This window comes from Polyergus mexicanus, unplaced genomic scaffold (assembly GCF_030449975.1).
Source record: "Polyergus mexicanus isolate NDT 795.1 unplaced genomic scaffold, iyPolMexi1.0 SCAF_4, whole genome shotgun sequence".
In the NCBI taxonomy this organism is placed as follows: Eukaryota; Metazoa; Arthropoda; class Insecta; order Hymenoptera; family Formicidae; genus Polyergus; species Polyergus mexicanus.
Genome location: NW_027223324.1, coordinates 5,576,950 through 5,601,282, shown reverse-complemented (window position 1 = coordinate 5,601,282; position 24,333 = coordinate 5,576,950). Strand labels below are relative to the sequence as shown.

At 41.3% G+C, this 24,333-nt stretch overlaps 1 protein-coding gene across 1 annotated transcript; it reads right to left on the bottom strand.

Moving 5' to 3' along the window:
* Window positions 1–1,336: 1,336 nt before the first annotated feature.
* On the bottom strand, window positions 1,337–23,277 carry Dmrt99b (doublesex-Mab related 99B). The gene is made up of 6 exons (XM_070294002.1): window positions 23,008–23,277; window positions 20,752–21,085; window positions 5,806–5,928; window positions 4,335–4,621; window positions 3,191–3,497; window positions 1,337–2,898 (listed from the first exon to the last, which is right to left on the bottom strand). Exons 1-6 carry the CDS (start codon window positions 23,275–23,277, stop codon window positions 2,570–2,572), a joined length of 1,650 nt encoding a protein of 549 aa, XP_070150103.1. The 3' UTR covers window positions 1,337–2,569.
* Window positions 23,278–24,333: the final 1,056 nt, after the last annotated feature.

The following is a 24,333-nucleotide window of genomic DNA, read 5'->3' as shown; positions in this document are numbered from 1 at the left end:
AGAGAGAGAGAGAGAGAGAGTCGCCCGAAAAACATTAATTGAACGGAGCGATTCGATCCGTTTGCACGTGTTTCGAAATATTATTTGAAAATTTTTTTAGACATATAATTAGATACGTCAAATTTAAAAAAAAAAGAAAAATGACTGATAATATAATTATTATTTATCTTTCATTATTATTTATTTAATTATATATTGTATTTTATATCGTGTATTTTATCGCCATTATATATTATCGAATAAGAAAAATACGAGTATATTAATAATTATTATTATATGAATATCGATACGTAAAATCGTTTAAAAAAATTTTCTTCTGTTATTAAAGAAAAGGAAAAAAAAAAAAAAAAAAATTAAATATTCTTTATACTTTATTATAAAACATTTTGTACTACAATTTGTACCTAAGAAAGATTATCGTCGACGATCTAAAATGGAGATATGAAATCGTTCAAAAATTCCACGATACACATCTCGTGGTGGATTTTATGCAAGTGTGGGAAATTTTATGACGCACCCTCGGCGACTGTGTATCCGCGGATTGTAAATTGAGCGGAGAGAATTGACTACGCTCGTACATTGACCGGGTAGATCGGTTTATTGGAAACGGGACAGCGCGATTTGAGATCGATCGACCATGAAACGATCTCGGGAATTCAACGACGACGTCGCGTATCCCATTTCTTCACCTGCGAACGGCGCTCCGTCATCCGATACCTTTTCCTTTCGTTGATCGAAGGTCGCTGTAAAATTTCTCATTCAGCCGGAAGACCTGTCTTTCGTGAAATCAGTCCTCGCTCTTTATCTCCCGCATCTGGAAAAAGACACCGTGTTCCCCGCATCTCATTCCGCCGTAACGAATTACATTTATTTATGTTTCGCGGACGGACTTTGCGCGACATTTGTAATATGAATTACGAGATCTTTGAGTTATTTTTATTTTTAATTTATCTTTAAATAATTTTACATTATTAATAACAATAGGTATTATATAAGAGAGCGACGAAATGTGAAAGAGATTCAACATTCAAATATCTGTTATTCGAATATAGATTAATGCGAGGCGAGATAAATTAGGGCGTCTGATTTATCGAAAAATACAATACTTTTGATTAATTTTACATTTCGAAAATTCAAAATTATTTCTACGGCAAATTAATTTAACGGATTGGAGAAAAGAAAAGTAAATGGGACGCGAATGGAATGCGAACATGAGACACTTATGTGGAATATCAATATCTTATTTATTGGATGTGTATCTTCGGTCTATACATTTTTTTTTTTTTTTTTTTTTTCGAGTAACATGTGATTTCTGGTAACTACGGTAAAACGACGGCTCCCGGTACCGCTAGGCGGCTAAGATCTAAATATTTTGCAGGCGTCATTTACTTACAGGCAAAACACTTATATGTATATTACGTGTGTACGCGTTTAACATATTCCGGCAAATCTCGAGATTAATGCAAGATAAAATTAGCTATATAGACGTTGTATTTACAGACTCACCTCCCCATCTCCCCTTCGGATGATACACTCGTCGAGAACTTGTTACCTACATACACACACACACACACATATCTCTGTCTATATTAGTCTGTCTTTATCTACACATGTGTAAAGTATAGTCTGGAGACGAATCGCAGCTGAGGATCCCTTCATCTTCCGGCTTCTTTCCTCGCATCCATCGTGTACGATAATAGAATCTCGACGCGGATTTTTTTTTTTTTTTTTTTTTTACGCGGAGATGTCTGATTAATCCGAGCATCTTTTCCGCGCGTAGAGAAATGTATACGTGTATGGGTATTAAAACGGATTGTCGGACACCCTCGCTAAGTCCTCGACGTCCTCGTAAAGATGCAAGAAGCGACGATATTTATTCATTTATTGTCTACTGGAACAGCTTCATTGATGAGTCGATAATGAGGGGATCCGATTCTTCGATCTAGAGTTTCTTCTCAAGATGATCGGTCTGTCAAAGTCATAGTTCTCTTCCTGGAGTACAACTTCTCTCCGCCAACATTTATTTTGCTAATCGTCGAAATTACGTATACTTCTCGCTAGCGAAAGGACGGCCAGTCATTAAATTTATTCGCCGTGTAAAGATGATTTAAAAACGATGCCCAGTCCGAGGAATCGGAAAAGGATCTCTCTCTCTTTCTCTTTCTTACCTCGTAGATATATTTAGGATATTCCGTTCTCTCTCACGCCACCGCGAACTCTCGTCTGTTTCGGCGCATTCAGAATATTCAAAATGGTTCGCTTAGGAGATGCTGGAAGACTCGCCGATCGATTAATTCCAAGCAGTTGCTTTCTCGATAGGAGGATTGTCGATTCCGCCAGTGTATAATTCCCGATGGAACGATCGATCAAGCCTGATCGCGTTATTGTCGTCGCGCGATTATAGGATTATACATAAATAATCTTTTGGTCATACACACACACGGATGAGACCGGCGTCGAGCCCCCCTCTCTCTCTCTTCGCTTATTATCCGGCAGGAACACGCGTCGTCGTCATCCGTTACGGGACTATCGAGGGATACGACCAGACGGCGGCATGGCTTTCGTCCGGTCACTCGGAGTAGCTGGTCTTGTCGCTGGCGTCGTCGGGACTGGTCTCCCGATAGGCGTCCCCGGCTGTGCCGTTGGCGTGCAGGCTCTGGTTCGGCGGCTTGATGACGGTGGGCAGGTAACCGGTGCCGGTATACGGTGCGGCCAGGAAGCGGTGCCGGGTCGACGGTATCGGGGTCGTGCAGTAAGCGGCTCGGGTCGCGTACGCCGAGACGGATGCGGCGGAGGCCGCGGCCGCCGACGCCAGGGCTCCCGCCAGCGGCGAGAACGCCGACTTGGGCTGCAGGCTGTCCTCGCAGACCATCACCTCCATAGCTGACACCACGTCACCTGCCGACAAACAGGCACATTCTCTCCTTCGTCTCTCTGGCATCGCGATCTTGTAGTATTATCGGGGCTCGATATTATACGATTTAAACGAAAGCACGTTTGCGCGTACAATTAGTACAGGGTGTAACAGAGCGCCCGTATCAGCAGTGGGTTTTTTTTTTTTTTTTTTTTTTTTTTTTTTTTTTTTTTTTTTTGAGGAAACAAGGCATTTTCGTGAAAAATGTTTCATGCAAAAGTTGTAGAGCTTGCCCAAGTGGCGCGTTATATAATAATATCAGTATGACCATCCTACCTTTGCAACGATGGAGAAGCGCTTCGACGTCGCCGCGACGTCTTCCGGGGAACACTCGCAGCAGGACGTCCACCGGCGAACGTTGTTGCTGTTGTTGCTGCTGCTGCTGCTGCTGCTGCTGTTGCTGCAATTGCAATCCGCAGGTCTGCTGGAGATTCTGCATCTGCATCTGCATCTGAATCTCTCGCGGCTCGGGTATGTGATGGTGGTGCTGATGCTGATAGAGCGCCGGCGTGCAATACGCAAGCGGGCTCGCCGTCGGTCCGTATAGAGGCGCGTACGGAGGAAAGTGCACCGTCGCCGCGGCCTGCAAAATCGCGAGAGCGAGAATTTGTAAATTGTCGGATCTCACGATTTTGCCTTTATGAATATGAGAAAAGAAAACCTCTCCCTCTTTTCCCTTTCATCCATATAATATATCCCGCGTGTTTTTCCATCAACGAAAAGAATCTTATTCGCTGAAATATTTTGTGACGATGATTACGAGAAAGAGATGAGGGTGTCTACTCAAATCTTGTAAAAAGAATTTTCCGATTATATTTTCGTTCAAATTCTAGATAAAGAATACTTTAAAGATCTTTTGGTGCAACTGTTTATAATGAGCCCTTTTTATTGTACGCGTCTTCTAATCATTTTCATTGCATACAGAGGGAAAGCATAGAGCTATTTATTAAGTTTCAAGCGCTAGATTTGCAAATATATTGAAAAAAACTGAATAGCTTTCGTGAGATAAACATTTTCTACTTGTGTAACACTTTTACTTCTTCATCGCAATAAAAATTATAATAAAGAATATGTACTGCATATTCAATATTATTGAACATACAATGTCACTTAAAGACTACCTACATAGAGTATAACTACATTAACATAAGTACATAGTGTTATTCCTTAGCAAAAAATGAATTGAAAAGTCTTGAATCATTTTTTTTTTCCAAAATCCCCGAGTCCTAATAAAATTCTACGATCTGTCCAGGTACAAAATAAATTCAGGTGTTTCATGTTTTTCCAGAAAGTAGACACCCTGGCTTTTATCTTTGAATGTACTATCAATGCATAAAGCCAACCATGAAGCTAAAATATTCCTTCGATGGATCAATTAGTTTTGACAGAAATATACTTGGTAAAGGTAAGTAGAACCCACAGCTAACGGAGGAAGCGGGGGACTTGGCCTAGGCTGCACCAGGTCCACCGGTTGTAGGGAGGTCTGCTGCGTCTGTTGCGGGGGACTGTCGCTCTTGCGTAGGCTAAGGTTCTCCGGCGCCGGGGTGTCCTCCCTCTGCGGCGTCAAGGCCGGCGTCAAGGGTGGCGTGTGCGTCGGACTCTGCGAGCCCGGTTCGGGGCTGCCGTCCTCGGAATCGTTGAGACTGCTGGTGCGCTTCCTCAGCGTCACCTCGCCGGATTCCGGTATCCCCGACGAAGTCGGCACCACTGTAACATTCGCCACTTTAAGGGAGAACTTTATGCGGGCCGACTCAACAGCTTATTGACGTGTGCGAGAATACGAGGGGAGCTCGAAGTCGATTGTAACGAGGGGTAATTAAAATTTAGACGTTAACTGCAGGACGGAAAGAAACGGAACGATTAAGTAATGACCCATACAGCACCGCAAGATTGCAACAACATTGCAGCAACATTTTTCTGCAAGATTGCAACATTGCAGAAACATTACGAAATGTTGCTGTAACGTTGTTATGATATTGCAGCAACAGTAAAATGTCCGCCTACAGAAATATTGCAATATAATATTGCAGCAACATAGCAATATAATATATATGCAATAATGCTTTATGTATATTTATCGACATAATATCTTTAACATATGAAAAAAATAATAAGAAATTAGGCATATAAGAATTAGGATTTAGTGTGTATATAGATTTTCTGTATTATAATAATAACGAAAATTTATTTATTAAAATCTGAAGTATCTTTTGCATGTTAAAAAATTATTATCAAATTTTTGATTTTATATAAGAATGAAAACTATTAAAAGAATTCTTAGTCCAATGTCTGAGTCCCCTGTGTTGGGGTTATATCATACAATTTAAGCTAATAAAAATAGTTATTATATCTTTAATCTTATTAGTCGCTCTTTGTAAACTTTATATAATCATCGTGATTAAAAATTAAATGCGGAATAGATAGCGCAATATGCGCCGCATAGCGGTAAACGAATGAACTAGCGATTATCGAATACTTTCTTTGGAATATTTTTGGAATGTTGTTAACATTACTAAAGTTATATTGTAAAATAATGTCTTTGTAATATTTCTGCAACATTAAACTACAATATGCAATATTGCAATATTGCAGCAATGTTGTTGCAAGCTTTAGTGCTGTATGGGGAAATATCATATATATACTTATATATATATATTTTTTTTTTTAAAGATATTGATCTAAATCCGTAATAAGATATAAATCTATTCATCTACAGGCGCCTCGCCCATCGTATAATAAAACGAATAGAAAGATAATTCTTTTATATTTGTTTGATCTCTACGAGAGACAAAGATATAGGAGATTATTATTTCATACTGATGAAAAAAGGATAAGGTTAAAGATGTAATTCTCAGACAACGTATACATGTGTATTAATGATGTTAGTGTACCTAATGAATGATCGACTCGCAGCTCGCCACCGGAGTCGGAATCACGATCGTCCTCGTTACCGATATCGCTGGTCGACAGGATCGTTGCCGTCGTGCTCTCGGAGACTCTGGATCGCTTAGATCCTGTGAATACAGAGAGAATGTCTCTACTTAAATCTTGTAAAAAAAACAACAAAAAAACGGAAAATCATGATCTCCCCTGTTTTTATCAAGATTATTGGAGAATAATTGAGGGAGGTCGCGCAAACGTATAAAGAGGCACCTCTCTCTCGTTTTATCCCAGCGAAAAGTAAAGCAGAACACGGAACACACGCTCGAGAGCACGCCTCGAGTTTGTAGCATTCGTGTATGCACGCGCGCGCGCGCGCGCACACATTGATGAAAAATGCGTGAAAGAAACCCCCCGCGCGTGCGAGCGCAAGTCTCTGACCGCTCGTTAAAAAGTTTAACCGTCCGTTTATTAGCAGGGGGGGGGGGCGGCGGCGGGGGTGGCGGAGAGAGAGATTGATAGACCGGGGAAATATATGTAGCCAGAGGAGCGGCTACGCGAACAGCTTCAGCCTTCGTCTTCCCTCTTCTTCTCCCCCGCCTCCCTCCCTAACCAATCCTCCCTCTTGTTCGAGCGACCCCTTCGCTCGTGCCGTTCAAGCACACCGGGACTCTTTAGCTTGCGTGTGCGCTTAACCGCGATTTCTCCTCGTACGGTGAATTACATACGTTTCCTCGACGCGATACGCCGGCCGACGAGTGTATATATACCGTGTGATTTTATCGATCAGTAGCGATTATTTAATCTCCTTTATGGTGTACGTTTGAATTCCAATCTTCATTCGATTCGCGCGTTTCTCAGAAATTTTAAATAATAAGAGAATAATCGTTAATTCGCTTTCGTATCGATAACGTGCTTTATCTCGATTTAAACGCGCACACACGTCTATACATTCGTACATTTATTTTCATTAATTTATGCCGCTAATCAATCTTCAAAATCCATCGATCGCGACAATTCGATTTCTTTCAGCGCCGCCGTTGAACGAATCGAGATGATATCGAGCGCGAACGGGTTTCTCCTCTCGAAAGGGGAAAAAATTCCGCCAACGGAGGATACAGCCTCTTCTCCCCATTTCCCAACCCTCCCACCCTACCGGCATCCAGATAATAACATTAATAATTGACATCCGGCCGACGTCAAAGGAAAGGAATGCAATATCGTGGGCCGGTGTGTTAATGTAGCTGCTGGCGCACCGAGATAGAGGAGACTCTTAATCCCCCGCTCTTTCCCTCCCCCTCTCTCTCTTCGACGCGTGCCTCGAAGCGTTTGTATGTAAGTGTCACCGATATAATACACGAACGCGTGTATCCACGGATGTATACCGGATAAGAGAAAATCGCCGGTAGATATTACCGGCGGTTATTAAAATATCATTCTCTCGCAGGGAGATTCATCCCTTCCCCCTCTCCCCGTCGTAGGATCAACCCCTCCGGCTCTCTTCGTGCGTGCCACACGACGTTGAAATTCATATATCCCTCTATCCGTAACCTTCATAGAGTCCCGTGGCGGCGTAACGAAGTGCATGTCTGCCACCGGGTCCTTGAGGGTGTCAAGTGTCGGGTAGCGATGCGTTCCTCGGAATGTACACGTCGGGTGTCTCGGGTGACGCCCGGTGCAAACACTGTTACGATCCTGTATCATGATTCACAATGACAGAGAAATTATCGGCGATTTATTCGCGATCTTTTAAACGCAACATGAAAAGAGTTATCCTCTAGCGCGTATTATTGTTCGAGGTGTCGTATGGAGTAACTCGAGAGTTCTCGGCGATTTTCCTCCCTACTTACTATTCGAGAACTGTCGGAAATATATATGTATAATAGTTTTTGAATTGCAAAATATATCAAGTTGATCTATGGATTCGTAGAGGGGAAGAATAGCGGATGAGGAAAACTGGGAATATATCTCGCGCGATACGTTTCGAAGCGTCCAGTGTCATTCTCGAAAGTGCCCGTCTAATCAATGGCGGAAAAGATGGGAAAAACGAGAACACGTTGTGGAAAAAAAAAAAAACGCCCTACTGGGCGAGGCGAAGCGACGCGGCGGCAATACAGAACACAGTATCGCGAACAGGAATCTTTTTCTTCCCCTTCCTTCTTTCCCTTTTTCACCCGGTACTTGTCTTGAATTTCGAGAAGGGTGCGTGTGCAATTTATTGTAATCTCTCCCGTCCTGGGCATACACGTACACATACAAGAATGAGAGATCTAACTTCTCTTGGGTGTGTCTTTCGACGCGGGGCGACCGTATATATATACCTAGCGTGTATTTTGAGACGCGAGGAAGTTAATAAAACTTGTTTCGTGCCTTGAAGAAGAGAAAAGCGCCAGCAGAGATATGTACTCATCCACGACTTGGCGGAGAAAGAACGACATTAAATCGAATAGCGTAAACGTGGCGGTAAATATCTATAAATGTTGTCGAACAATCGAGTCTTTCGTTAAAATAAAAATGTCGATTTCATCATATACACAGAGAGAAAAGTTTCTTTGGATTTAATAAATTTTGTTGTAACCAAAGAAATATAATGCTCGAAATCGTCCAACCATACTAATGTTTCAAGTAACAAATATAATTGTTTGATTTTCAAATAATATATTTATTTATTTTAAATAAAATATTTTTTAAATGAATTTCATTTTTTCTTCGACTTAAACAATTATATTATTCTTTCAAACAATATTCTTCTTTTATTTAAAAGATTCATTATATTGCTTTTAACAATTTAAATAAATCTTAAAACAAGTTGGATAAAGGTAAATGGCACGTTACTGCATCTTTCTAATCAAATCTTTGAAGCATCTTAGAACCATGGCATATAGAAAAACTTAATTTTATTTATTTGGAATTTCTATCCGAATAAATGAATATCGGACATTTAACTGTCCGATTTTCCAAAAATCAATTTTATTATCTGAATTCTCTTCTATAGAGATCGTATCAGAAATAAAACTGATAGAACTAATTGTTAAATGTTATTAGCCGGATTTTGTAGGCCTTATACACATATTCTCATGACAGAAAGTTGAATACGAGTATAGTGAAGTATAGCGGGCCGCATAGCGGTAAGCGAATGAATTATATTATTCCAAATAATAGTTATTTTTCCGTCAAACAACATGGTTTAATGCAACAAAAGCATTAAATTTTTTCAACAAAATAATGTTTCGTATAAAATTATGTTTTTCTAATGAAACAAATATGAGTCGAACAAATAGATATATTAAATTTAAAGAAACCTTTTTCTCTATGTATTTATCTTTCAATTATGAAAGGAGATTTTTCTAAACTCTTCTGCAAATCGTCAAAATTACGAAAGCTACTTGTCGTTAAAAAACTATAAAAATGACAATATCAGGAACTGAATGTATGTTAATTATAATTTATAATTCGTAAATTGATATAAATTCTAAGCTCAATTCTCATTATATATAATCATGGTATATTCGACATCGTTAAAACTCATTCATTTCTTCGATTCTTATCAACCATGAGAGACTGTTGCTTCAAAGCAACACCCCACGATGTCTAGAAAACTTATCTAACCTATGTTATACACATAGTAGCCTTTGGCATACGAGCGACGATAACGTCATTCGCGATAACCGATCACCCAACCGTCACGAACAGGTCCCTATCGGTCCGCACATTCTTACGGCGGCGAGATCGGTAGCGGCGATTAATTAGACGTGTTCGACGATGTACATACGAGAGTGCGGATCTCTCTCTTGACCGACGCGATGACAAGACGCGCACTCGAAGCAGATACACGCTCACACAACACCCGGACCGACGTGGCGGCCGGGTGTTGTTGTAGGTCTACGCCCTAACCTGCGGCGGCGTGGCGTATCAGCGCACGGTGGAGACAGACGCGGACAATGGAATCATGCGAGGACAATACCGAATAATTTAGAATGGCACATAGATATCGGGAGAGGCTCCCCGGCGGCCTACGGTGGCGCCGACGGCGCATAATAGAGAATAGGAGTAATAGGACACACAGAGCCTGGCGGGGCAACTGTGGAGGACACGAAACATCCCTATAAATTAGGCTTAGGCGAAACGCGCCCGCGCGCGTTCCTGGATACAAACCCTTGCGTCCCTTTGCTTCTGGGTAAGACGATTCAAGATTCTGTAAGGATATCTCTACGATAATTCCACTTTGGAGCGCTATATAAAATCGCTTGTCGAGGAAACGGAGCGCGTATTGTACCATCATATCATTATCCTTTAGTTACAAGAAAAAGGAAGCGAAATGTTTTCAGCAAGATCGGAATGTGACCGTCTTAAAAAATTTAGATATTTTTTGGGGGTTAAAACTGCATAAAACGTAACACACCTCGATTTTAACGTTACTTAAATATGTTATAGGGGAGGTTCTTCTAAGTAATTTGCTGCAAGAAATAAGTGGGGGCATTGGTTTAGGAGATATAAATTAAAGTTTTACAGTTTTGATGATTTTTCTCAGGTATTATAAAGTAATATTAGGAAAAGTGAAGTTTGTTTACATTTACGGGAGATACACGGTCATGGATATTTTATCAATAATGTGTTTCGTCTATTTCTCTCGCAGTTCGTCAACAGCTTCCAAACATAACTACACGGAATTTGTGAGTCCTGTCTTGAAAAATATTATTTATTGAATTCGTGGGCGGGAAGGGACTCCGCCTCCCCTGCATTCCCATTCCGAAAGAATTTAACCTAATTCGACCCAACTTTACTTTTAAAACTGAAAATAGGTTTAGGTTAGATTAGAATTTTCTTGAGGTGAGGATGCAGGGGAAGGGGCTCCATCTCTCTCCCGCCTACGCGTAAATGTCACAAACAGTTCTTTTCAATAAAAAAATAAATTATACAGTATACACATACTTTAATGTCAAACTTCAATTTATTATATCTTCTAAACCAATGCCCTCCCCCCCCCCTCCCCCCTTCCCACTCTCTTATCTCTTGCGAGAAATTACTCAGAAGAATCTCCCCTACAACATATTTAAATAGCGATAAAATCGAAGGTGTGCTATCTTTTATGCAGTTTTACCATTTTTTTTTTTTTTTTTTTTTTTTAATTGAAAAGTATCAACGTATTTGGTCGCAATTAAGTATTATTTGTTGCGAAGATATCCTATTTGAATTTCATTAATTTTATTTTTACCTAGTTCCCTATCCCCTGTTACTTTTCCTCGAACGTAACCCTGTAGCGGCATGAATTTCGAGCCTGCCGATTCTGGACCCCGATATTACGCGAGGGAGACGACGAGTGAGTGAATTATCAGTTTCTATTGTTCGTAAGACCGTGAAGTAACTCGAGTGTGTACGCGCAACTCGGAAACGCTTTCTCTTTCTTTGACCGCGCATGCGATTGATAAACGACCTTTGCGAATGATGTTAATTTCGAGAGGCGGGGGGGAGGGAGGGGAGGGGGGGGTGGGTGCGGGAGGTCTATATTAAATTACAGCTGGAGATAATTTACGCCGAAAGTTTTCCTATTATAAACTGAAATCCTGCTAGCGATCTAATATTTATTGAGCGAGACACTAAAATTTATATATACATATATATGTACGTAGAAATGAGATGCATTTGAATTGAATGATCGAAAAAGAATTTTTATATGCAAAAAAATTATATACATACGTATACGTGTATAATTTTAGAGAGAATATAACTATTGCGATTTACATACATTAGAATCTCTGTCCTATCGTATAAATTGTAAAAAAATTCCGTAGCTAACAACCATAATATCTTTATGTAGAAACAATGGAATCTTCTCTCTCATTCATTTATTTATTTGTATATCATATATTTATATATCGACCCTTTTGATTAATTAAAACCTAAAAATTAAATAGAGAATCTCCAGCAAGAGAATAGAAAAATAGAGATTGAGAGAAAATAATTAATTTCAAAACCGATCGTGTGTGTGTGTGTGTGTGTGTATGTGTCTTTACGCGAGATACCAATTAAATTTATCAAACAGCGTGGGGCTTCGAGAGAAGAAAGCAAAGTAGAAAAAAAAAAACGCATAGCCAGTAGGATACGCGCGATATATAACGCTGGAGCAGCAGCAGCAGCGGCTCGTAGACTCAAACCCGGCAACGGGATCTGAGCAACGAGAAAAGACTCTCATTATTACGTATCGATACGCCCGGAAAATAGCAGCGCCCGATCTGTCGCTCATAAATGAAGCAATTGATTCGGGAGGCCGGTGCGAGAGCTCGAAGAAAAGGCAAGTTCCTTATCGAGCACACCATGAGAGAGAGAGAGAGAGAGGGGGGGGGGAGGGAGGAAGAAAGAGCCCTTCAGCTTGCAGCGACAGCAACAGCGAGCAACAGCGAGCAACAGCCCGCGATCAGTCATTAAATCGTCGCGATTCCCTTTTATTTACAAGCCTGTATACATACATGTATGCGTACACGTGTATGTATGCGATCGCGTGTCTGTATATACGTGTGTGCGTATGCGCGTGGGAGCCGATGCTTCGCGACGTCCGTGTGTTTTCGTTGTGTGTCTCGCGGTGAAAGGGGTGAACACGGGATGGTTGTGTGTACACCACGGGGTATATGATGGATAGGGTGAGAGCTAAAAGAGAGAGAGAGAGAGAGAGAGAGAGAGAGAGAGAGAGAGAGAGAGAGAGACAGAGAGAACCGAGGGCAGAAGAGGAGTACGTTGGAGAGCGATCGGGCGTAACGTTTTTAATTGTTTCGCGCCAAGCCGTCTTTTGTTTTGGCGTTTATGCCTCGTAAACGTTTGCCGGGGCCTCTCTCTCTCTCTCTCTCTCTCTCTCTCTCTCTAAAACGATTTCCTCGGCGGGAGCGAAGGGGAGAGGGGAGCGATTCTTCCCTTCCCGTTCTGTCGCGTTTCCATTCCCCCGCCCCACAGGGGTTCCTTCGAGAGCTCGTCCTTCCGTTCGTCTCGTTTCTTTTTATTTCTCGAGGAATATAACGTGATCGTTAGTTTTTCCTTCCTCCACTCGGCGTGTCGGTTTTACAACGATGATGGCTTTTCACGCACGGCTGGATGCTCGCCAATGCGTTGCATACGCGAGGCTAGACCGCCATGTTGTCGCGTTTCGGAAAGGATTTGTCTCCGGCGAGTTGCAGTTTATACAGACATTTTTTTTCGATTAAAAATTCACATTATTCTTTAATCTTTTCATCGTGTATTAAAGGAAAATTCATACGATTATTATTGATTAAATTATTTGTAATTTCGTAAAAAATTGTTAAATTATTAAATAATAAATGATTACATTTTTATTAATTTGAAAAGAAATGTCATTATAGAATCTTTATGCCAAGATCTCTTTTCATCCATCATTCAATGAAATTTACGTTCGATATTAAACCATAAGATATTATGCGAGTGTGTATCTTTTTACGGGAAAATGAATACTCGAACGTACCATCCCTCTATCAAATTAATTAAGTCGACCGGATCGAGAGGTTCTTTTATACACTCGCGGAAGTAGCAGAGGAGCCGAAGCCTCTACCGCCGTTAAGTGTCTGATTTCTCTCTCTCCATCGCTGCTTTTTCTGTTTCGAGAGGGTTGATACGGCTTCGGAAGATTATTTTTTAACCGTCGAAACTAGGTTGCATCGAGTCAATCGTATAGGTGTATGTGAGCGATACGATAATATTGTATTTCCGAAATTTTCGTGAGCGCGCGCGCGCGCTTTTTAGAAGATTGAATTAAAGATGAAGAAAAAAAAAAAAAAAAAATTCGCGAAGAGAAATATACGAAGAAGAGAATCTGATCAAGCAGGTTGCGCTTGTCGAAGGATTCGTTTGATTGTCCGTACACTCTGTTATAATAGTCTCGAGATCTTTCTACCTCCTCTCTCCTCCCCCTCTCTCTCTCTCTCTCTCTCTCTTCCCCGACATCTTCATACCAAATTTTCAAACATTTCGAAAGAGCCGAGCGACAGCTTCACAGCCGCTCGCAGCGCATCTCCATATCATTTTGTATGTGGAGAGGATCGGCGGCTCTTCTCTCTCACTCGCTTCGCATTCACGCCGAGTTTAATCGGGCATTGAAATCACGTCTTCGCAAAGATGATATTTAGCGACATTCCCGAGCGTATCTCGTATCATCGATCAACAGAGAGATCCAGCTGCCTGCTAAGGCCCGCGAGAGTTCCTGTAGAGGAATCGCGAATCAGGGAGGAGGAGGAGGAGGAGGTGGAGGGGGGTCATTGGCGAGAAGGATAAAAGGAGGAGTGAGCGGGGAGGGTGGGAGAGAAAACGCGCGTAGTCGGAGAACGGCCTGGCAGAGGTTTTGTTCAAACACTCTTAGAGACGTGCTCCTTCGGCGGCGTTGCACGTGTACATGCATCCGAACCCGAGAGGAGATAGGCCGGGGTACACCTATGCAAATAGGTAGATAGATCGGGCCCATGCCTTACCTATCTGTCCGCGTTTGTGTTCCCCGAAGTCCCGCTGACTCTTTGCAAACAATGTTGCCAGGCACGTCGTAAGAGCATAAGTAGCCGTGCCGAGCGTGCCGCGCGATCCCGCCGCGATCCGGCTTCGGATTTGATTACTTAAATCCGTGTGTTTGTCTTGTCGAGTTCTCTCTCTCTCTCTCTTCCGCGCGGATTATGTACCTCGATGTACCATCAAGCTGATGTAACGGATGATCGATTAACGGCACCGCCGTTATTAATTCTGTTTCTCTCTCTCTCTCTCTCTCTCTTTTTTTTTTGCTGCGTTTTACAATTAAATACTTTTAAAGTGACGAGATAATATCTTTTTTTTTTCTAGCTAATTTAATCGACAAATTCAATCGATTTATTTTATAAAAAAAAAAAAAAAAAAAAAAAAAAATCTTGTTTTTTTTTCTTTTTTTAAATTCATAATTTTTAATTTCTACTTCCAATTCATGTATTAAAAATCGCGCGTATGATTAATGGAATTAATGGATTGATTAATCGATCCAACTCGCGCAACTCGTGCGATTAAAATTCGAAAATGCGGAAGAGACAACAGACAGAGAGAGAGATGGAGCTTTCGATATGTCTCTGGGAAAGAGATCGGTCATGCGATAGGGAATCTTTCTCGCGTCGCTTATTCCACGCCGCGTGAAATCACGCGAGCGCGTGCGCGAATGATCCAAGGGGGATCCCGTATTACAGAGGGAACGAAATAATTTCCTGGTGTCCTCCGCAGCCGCGAAGGACGAAGAACGGAAGCGAACTGGTCTTTCACAAAGTTTCTTGGACACTCGAAGAAGCTTCTATCTCTCTCCCCCCCCCCTCCCCCCTCTCTCTCTCTCTTTTGCCGAAGAAACTGCCGGATAATGGTCCCCCGGTAGACGGACCAAGTGATCCTTACGGGATAAAGGGTGTGTCGCACACGTACGTACAAAAGGCGCCCATCGCGCGCGTGTGTGCCATCCGCGCGTATTCCTACAAAGAGGCCGCGGTACATCCTCCCTGCTCCCCCACAGGGAGAGAATTTCAACGGAAAAGACCAAATACTCTACATCCGCATCCTTTTCGACTGTAATGACTGCCGCCCTTTGCCACGCGTAAAAGCCACGACTCGCGCACATTTCTATCAATCCCTCGCGTAAATGTCAGTTGATACGATCGAGCGTAAATAACACGTGGAATTGTTCGTAGCAATCAATTATTGATATAGACATTATTGTACGCAAGAGGACAAAATTATTGAACTTTGTTTACGTATGGATTTGAGAAAAAAAATTTAATTTTATTCGAATATTAAAAGATACGTGTCGTAAATAAAATATAGAGATATATTTCATAATTTTTGAAAGATTAAATGAATAATCAAAGAATATGAATGAGAAATTTTCAAAATCACGAATCAAAAATATTACAAATACATTGGGAATCGAAAGATGTAATATTATGATTAAAATGCACGAGACTATCCTTATTATCTCTCTCTCTCTCTCTCTCTCTCTCTCTCTCTCTCTCTCTCTCTCTCTCTCTCTCTCTCTCTCTCTCTCTCTCTCTCTCTCTCTTCTATCCTTAGTATTTTAATTACATTATTAATAAATCGTCAATTTGATTAAGTTAATATTTATTATAACAAAAATCGTTTCAGACAATTATTATAAATTTTCAAAACGAATGAACTGTCAGATAAATATGCTCTGTTTGAATCGCGAAAATATCTCTGAACAAAGGGGATCAATGACATTCCTCACGGTTCTCCGCCATATCGCGATGGCGATAAAAATTATCAAAATGGAAAAGTAGCGTTAATCTGCAAAAAAAAAAAAAAAAAAGAAAGAAAAAAAAGAAAAAAAGAAAAAAAAGAAGAACAAAGAAATCGCAGAGACCCTCCCGGCATTTCTCGTCGAATGCTCTCTCCGCGCGTTCGAAGAAAGGCAGATCCCTTCTCTTTCTCCTTTTTTGCCAAGTCGCGCGAGTGTCCGTTCCCTTAACATTAAGTATAAAGAGGTGGATATCTCTTTCCCCGTTTCGCGATATAATGGGGGCTCGTCGAGTTTCTCTCCGCCACCGAGAGTGCCACCCACCCACTTGGCAGCAGGGGCAACCTCGTGATCTTTCCGACCTATCCGGAAAGAGAGAGAGAGAGAGAGAAAGATGGGGAATATTTGTGCGTGTGTGTGTGTGTGTGTGTGTATGCGCATACTACCGACCAACCCAGAATCCCCCGCGGTCGAAGGCACTGGCCCGAGAAATTCAATTACTGCTAAACTTCTCGACCGGAGACTCTCCCCGGCTCGCCTATATACTACTGTAAGCACTCTGTTTCGAAGATCGGCCGGAGAGACATCTTACATTCCCTCCCTCATCCCGCAAAGACGTAGACAGGCAGGTACACTTGGGATCGTAATTGAAACCAGGTGCGCCCGAGGGGTTCCCTCGTCCTCGCCGTGGTGGGACAGCGTCTTCGTCGGTTCTTCGCGGTTTTTACTGTTTTCAACGTGACACTTGGTATGTCGATGATTAAAATTTCCACGCGATTAGACAAACGGACCAGCGGAAGTAATTTTGCGTACGGACTAACGGAAAGTTATCACGACGCGAAAAGTTATTTTCATCGGCGCGGGGTGCGATAGATCTTTTTATCATTCCTCTATCGATTCTTTTTAAAGGAATTTCATTTCGATGAAAATTGTATTTATGACTCAATCGCATCGACCTATATATTTGATATCAAAAATAAAAAAAATTGAAAAGGGTTCAAATTGATCGGTAGATAAAAATAATGCTGCGCGATGAGACAGATATCTTAGATAATGATTTATAACTCTCTAAATGGCGAGTAAATCGGCGCAATTTTTTGAAAATCTATTTTCACCCATCATTATTAAAAATTTATTTATTTACGGATATAAATTTATCGATTCATCGATATAGGACTTGACAGATTTGTGAATTCGTGCATTGATGGAGAGAGAGAGAGAGAGAGAGAGAGAGAGAGAGAGAGAGAGAGAGAGAGAGAGACAATTTCATTTTCGATTAATCCTTAATTACTTGTAGGTTACTTTTTGAAAGTTAAAGAACGTCCTTTACAATCCTTTTTTTTCCGCCCCCCTATCGGTGACAGAATCCGTGTTCTATAAAGAAGCACCTCCATCCCGAAGAAAATGTTCGCTCCTGATATTCTTTGTCGACATCGTTTGCCTTTTTCTTGCACGCTTCGAATTCGCCTGCGCGACGATTGCCATCAGACCTCGTGCTTTTCTCGTCTCTTTTTTTTCTCCTTCTTTCTCTTGAAGCGATTTAATCAGGAATATATCGCGGAAAGGCCGGATAAAATAAAAATTCCGACAACAATAATAAAAGTGAACGCGCGTATATAAAGGCGAATATTTTATAAAACTTAAATGCAATTTTTCTAAAGTAAAGATTTAACAATATATATCGTTCTTATTATATATTAAATTGAATTTTTTTATTCTCTTCATTTCTCATCATCAATAAATTATTTACAATATGTCTATTCTTATTTCTTTTCAGAATCTATGCCAAAAGGACACCAAAAGCGCTCTCGCATTTGTTTCGAAAAAGACAGAGATGTAACGGATAAAATGCAATGCGTGTATGAATTGTCCCGCACACTTTTGTTGCAAGAGCGAGCTGAATGGACATGCGTGTAACGAGATGTGTCACGATACAGGTAGATTTTATTAACCGCAACTATTCGCGACACGAGAGCGCCAACGAGAGGGGTCAATCTTTCGCCGAACGTCACCGCCAGAGATAACAAATAAAATGCAATTGCGAACGATAGAAAAGTGTTACATAAAGTGGTCGTTACGAACCGATAATTGATTGCAACTGCATTGTTATAAAGCGATACGGGCCGAAAAAAAAAAATCGATTTTGAAGAGTGGATGCCCCGGATACAGATATTCTCGTTGCGCATTTCATATACAGAGAAAAAGGTTTCTTTAAATTTAATATATCTATTTGTTCGACTCATATTTGTTTCATTAGAAAAACATAATTTTATACGAAACATTATTTTGTTGAATAAAAAATTTAATGCTTTTGTTGCATTAAACCATGTTGTTTGACGGAAAAATAACTATTATTTGGAATAGTATAATTCATTCGCTTACCGCTATGCGGCCCGCTATACTTCACTATACTCGTATTCAACTTTCTGTCATGAGAATATGTGTATAAGGCCTACAAAATCCGGCTAATAACATTTAACAATTATTTCTATCAGGTTTATTTCTGATACGATCTCTATAGAAGAGAATTCAGATAATAAAATTGATTTCTGGAAAATCGGACAGATAAATGTCCGATATTCATTTATTCGGATAGAAATTCCAAATAAATAAAATTAAGTTTTTCTATATGCCATGGTTCTAAGATGCTTCAAAGATTTGATTAGAAAGATGCAGTAACGTGCCATTTACCTTTATCCAACTTGTTTTAAGATTTATTTAAATTGTTAAAAGCAATATAATGAATATTTTAAATAAAAGAAGAATATTATTTGATAGAATAATATAATTGTTTAAGTCGAAGAAAAAATGAAATTCATTCAAAAAATATTTTATTTAAAATAAATAAATATATTATTTGAAAATCAAACAATTATATTTGTTACTTGAAACATTAGTATGGTTGGACGATTTCGAGCATTATATTTCTCTGGTTACAACAAAATTTATTAAATCCAAAGAAACTTTTCTCTCTGTAAATAAAATTATTTTATAAATGCCATCCATAAACCATCTATCATTCCAACTTTATCTGATGTTTCATAAAGAGTAAGTGGCGACAATTCAAAGACGTAGACACATTCAGTTGTAAAAAATATATTTTAAGGGTAAGATATATATTTTTTTATCGAATATCGATGAAACGAGCTAGCAATTTTGCTAAATAGATTTGTCGATATCTAAAGATGCCGGGCAAGGTGCGTGCATTTATCGAAGAAACGAGAGAGGATCCTTATGCCAGGTCGCGTGTGCATTCCACTTGGATCGTATGGGGTGAGAATGAGCCTGCGATGGAAAAGAAGTCCTTCCGCGGAAGGGTCGAACGTGGAGAATTAAAGGCCGGCACTAACGAGTACACGACTTTCGCCCTCGAGTGGTATAATAAGGGCCCGCGAGCCCGCGGCCATTATTTACTTAACAACATTACGGGGCCCACAACGGTGGGCACTTGGCCTACTTAAAGGCGTGGTACGCACGTTCCTAATGGGCACTCTCAACGTCCGCAAGTCACGCGTGTGCCCAAGAACGCACATGCGCGCCCGCTTCTTGGTCGCGTGCCGCCGATTACGCGCCCGCGATTTTATTGGCGCCCTCGCTAAAATAGCGATACGCTAACTTTCCTTTCATGGAGAAAGGATGCTCGTTTTTTTTTATATATAACTGCAAAATTTTGAGCGACGCGACTTTAAAAAAAAAAAAGAAAGAAAGAAAAGAGACATTTTCTCGTAATCTAGAGTAGCCCATACAGCACCGCAAGATTGCATCAACATTGCAGCAACATTTTTCTGCAAGATTGCAACATTGCAGAAACATTACGAAATGTTGCTGCAACGCTGTTATGATATTGCAGCAATAGTAAAATGTCCGCCTACAGAAATATTGCAATATAATATTGCAGCAACATAGCAATATAATATATATGCAATAATGCTTTATGTATATTTATCGACATAATATCTTTAACATATGAAAAAAATAATAAGAAATTAGGCATATAAGAATCAGGATTTAGTGTGTATATAGATTTTCTATATTATAATAATAACGAAATTATAAATTGTAAATTTTTCGATACACATTCGACTTCCTTCAGTGACAGAGAATATCTAAGAGAAATAAGAAAAAACTCAATTTGCAATTTTGTAAATTTACAATCTCCTTGTATCCGAAATATTCAGATATGCAAAAAGATTGTGGTGGATTTACGCATACAAGTTTTTTCACATCTCTCTTGTCTTCATATAATCTCAAAATTTATTTATTAAAATCTGAAGTATCTTGCATGTTAAAAAATTATTATTAAATTTTTGATTTTATATAAGAATGGAAACTATTAAAAGAATTCTTAGTCCAATGTCTGAGTCCCCTGTGTTGGGGTTATATCATACAATTTAAGCTAATAAAAATAGTTATTATATCTTTAATCTTATTAGTCGCTCTTTGTAAACTTTATATAATCATCGTGATTAAAAATTAAATGCGAAATAGATAGCGCAATATGCGCCGCATAGCGGTAAACGAATGAACTAGCGATTATCGAATACTTTCTTTGGAATATTTTTGGAATGTTGCTGTAACATTACTAAAGTTATATTGTAAAATAATGTCTTTGTAATATTTCTGCAACATTAAACTACAATATGCAATATAGCAATATTGCAGCAATGTTGTTGCAAGCTTTAGTGCTATATGGGAGATATTCGCTCACCAACGACGGGGTCGTTCTTCTCGACCTTGGGCTGCCGGTATTCGTCCTGGGACCTTTTCCTCGGTAAGAGGCCGCATTCGGTAGGTTGATGCTGGAGTTGCGTCTGGATGTGAACGGCGGCGGCGGCGGCGGCCGCCGCGGCCGCCGCGGGTATCGCGAGGCCCGCCGGACTCGCTACGTGAGCCGGGTGCGGGGGCGGGCTACCAGCTGGCGTCGAGCCGGCGGCCGCCGGTAGAACGGGAGCGGTGGTGCAGCTGCCGGTATTGTATTGCAATTGCAGGCCCAGCTCGCGCGCCTCGCTCTCCTCCTGGGCCTGCTGTCGTCTCAGCGCGACCTGAAACAATTCGTTTGGCCGCTTGTGAGGCAACGCGGGAGGCAAGACACGTCGTAAGATGAAACCGACTGTTTCTTTTTCGCGGACGTACCGTCTGAATTTTCAGACAATACGTTGCATGAATTTTCAGGCACCCTCCTTTGAACTTTTAGAAAGGATCGACTCTTACGATTGAGACAGAGGGTGTCTGAAAGAAATTTCGAAAAATTCAAAATCTGTCTTGTATTTATTAGAAAATCTTTTACATCGTAAAATTCGTTTCGCGATTTATTACGTTATTTCAAACTACTTTGCGGAATAGGAGTTTCCAGTAATATTTCTCGATTTATCGTCCCGGTTTTAAAAGAGATCACGAGTTATTTATTCTCCCTCTCCCTATTTATTTCTAGAGCGAGCGAATATCGCTTGATGTCCGGTGTTGACAGCCCGATTTCATGAAATATTCTCGTTCTTGACGAACCATCGGCACGACTGCTGGAAGATAAACGAGCCCCCGGTTATAAGATGCACATCCGCGCACAGTGATATTGCGTCCGGGAAACGATGCATTTAATAAATGGACATTGCTCGTGAATTGAAACATTCCATGTTTTTAGAGGATACGCGTCGCGATATTAAATAACTCGGGAATCTCGTTACCGCAAATCGCGATTAATTAAATTTCGTGCCGTAGCATTTCCTATATAAGTGCATAAAGTTTGTGCACACGGATCACAATTATGTATTCATTGATCATTTTGTTAGCGCAAGGAATATAAGAAAAGTTTGAAGCTCGCAGAAATAGAAGAGATTTTCAATGAAATCGAACCGGGCCCGGTTATAAGTCGATCGTCCCGAGGGGCCCTGGAAACGAAATCTCGGGTACACGTATAGTATTACGATCCTGAAACGTTACATGAGCTGGTAATTTTATCTCATCTATGAGCTTTACCCTTAACGTATACGATCCGCGCTTGTGTTAAGTCGAAAAACTGTCTCAATGACAGCTTTTCAGGAAATATCAAATAAGATCATTTTCAATAAACATAAAAAAATATAAACAATGCAATATATATACAATATATAATATTATATCTACATTTTACATATATAAAATATGATGAATTGGAGAAGAGGATTATAAGGAGAATTTAAACGAATTAAAAATACAAACTGTTTCTTTCTCTCGTGCTCTAAAAAGAAAAAAAAAAAATATATATATATATATAATAAAAGAGCATTAATAGAAATAAGTAGCGGCAAATGTAACTCGCATATTTGATTGTACTTTTAATTGATAATTTAATTCATCCCGCAATTCTATTTATCCACTCGTCACGATATAATCTCGAAACCCCTCTCTTGACATAAATAATGTTATATTAACTGCCATTGATTTTTTAATGAAATATATTTTGTCCCTCAACGCGTATACATAATATTTTATAATTGATATCTTTTAATCACACATACATTTTTATGGAAATGATAGCAACAAATCATTAAATAGTATAGAATGAAAGTGTAGGTGTAACAATAGGCATGTATCTTGATATTTCTTATTTGACAATCTCACTCTTTTTATATTTTTTTCTAAAACTACAGACGGGTATATAATCTCGACGAATTTAAATTTGCGCGTTGATACAGACAATGACGAATTACAATTTTTATATTATTTATAACGATAGTGAGCAGCGTGAGATAATCCCTCCCGTATTTATTGAAGCTTGAAAACCCATCGAAGCTACGTCAATTACAATCCCCGCACTCTATATGCCGATGATTTTTCTCCGATGGACGAGTAAAATTCCGTTAACGATAAGTTTCTAAAATTATTCAACACAGTGTAATCGTTACATGTGAGTTGGCATTTTGAAAATAAATTTCTCCGTTGGAGAACGGGAAAATAATGAGAGACTCGGGACGCGCGACGATCTTACCTGAGCAGCCATGACGCGTTGCCTCTCGGCGATGAGGGTGCACTTGGCACACACGCAATCCCGCCATCGGCAATAACGCTTGTGCCCCTTGAGCGCGGACACGACCCCGTGATTACGACAGCGCGCGCACTTGGGGGTACGCTGATATCTCTCGGCACTGGCGCGCAGGAAGAACGCGGCCGGCAGCACGTGATGCTGCTGTTGCTGCTGCTGGTGCTGCATAAGTTGGCCGACGTCGACGCCGAGGCCGACGCCGCGGGGTAGCGACATGTCGTCCGTTGATCGTTACGACGTTAACGGCACTCGCGACGCCGGGAGGTGTATCCCCCGACGATGACGATGACGATGACGACGCGATCACCGGGCGCCGCGGATGACTCGGACCGGGCGCGATGCCGCGTACACGATGACGATGCTCGCCCCCATGCCGGTGAGGACGATTCCGAGAGGCTTTCCCCGGGCGCTCCAATCGACCTCCTCTCCGCCACGGAATCGATACTGCTCCGACACTGTCGTGTGCCACGATCGCGTCACGATCCGGCGATTCCTACGCGCACCATCGTCGTGACAAATCGAGCGAAATCGCAAGGTTCGCGGCGAGAGCGACGGTCTTTTATAAGGTAGATGACACTTTTCGGTTAACGCGCGCAACGCGCCCGCACGCTCCCTTAAGGTTTCCGCTACGGCGGCCGTCGGAGTGTCATACGGAGAGTCCACGGAACACCCGCTCCCTTCGGCTGTCGGGGGCCGAAATGCGGAATCGCGCGGAACCCCGCGACAAACTCTCGCCCCCTCTCACTCCCTCTCGCTCGTCGGCATTGTCAACAATTGCAGCATCCCGGGTGAGTCGATTCAGGTAGCGCACGCGGATAGACAGAGAGGCGGTATCGGCGGTGACGGCAGCAAAGTGGGAGCTCGTAAGGGGGCCGCAGTTGGCGGCGGCGGTGGTGGTGGCGGGCCACCGCCGCCGCCGCCGCTCTCTCATCGACGACAGGGGCAGGGGGAGAAGGAGAGACGAATACCCCCGTGGGAGGGATAGGGCAGAAACTAACGGTCCCCTCCACGTTACGTAAACGCGAAATAAAACACTGTGCCACAGTGTTCCACCCCGGGGCCTCGGCCAAACGCGAGGCCTCGCTGGAACGGGACCACGCCCCCGTTTGCCGCCGATTGGCAGGGCCGCTCTGTACCAAACTGTGTAGGATGTTAAGAGTTTATATCCGCCGTAGAGTGAAAGAGGGACATACCTAGCCGCGTATCCACCTACCTATCTACCCTATCATCCCTCTCGCCCCGACAATCGCAGGGGGTGCAAGTATGCGCGTC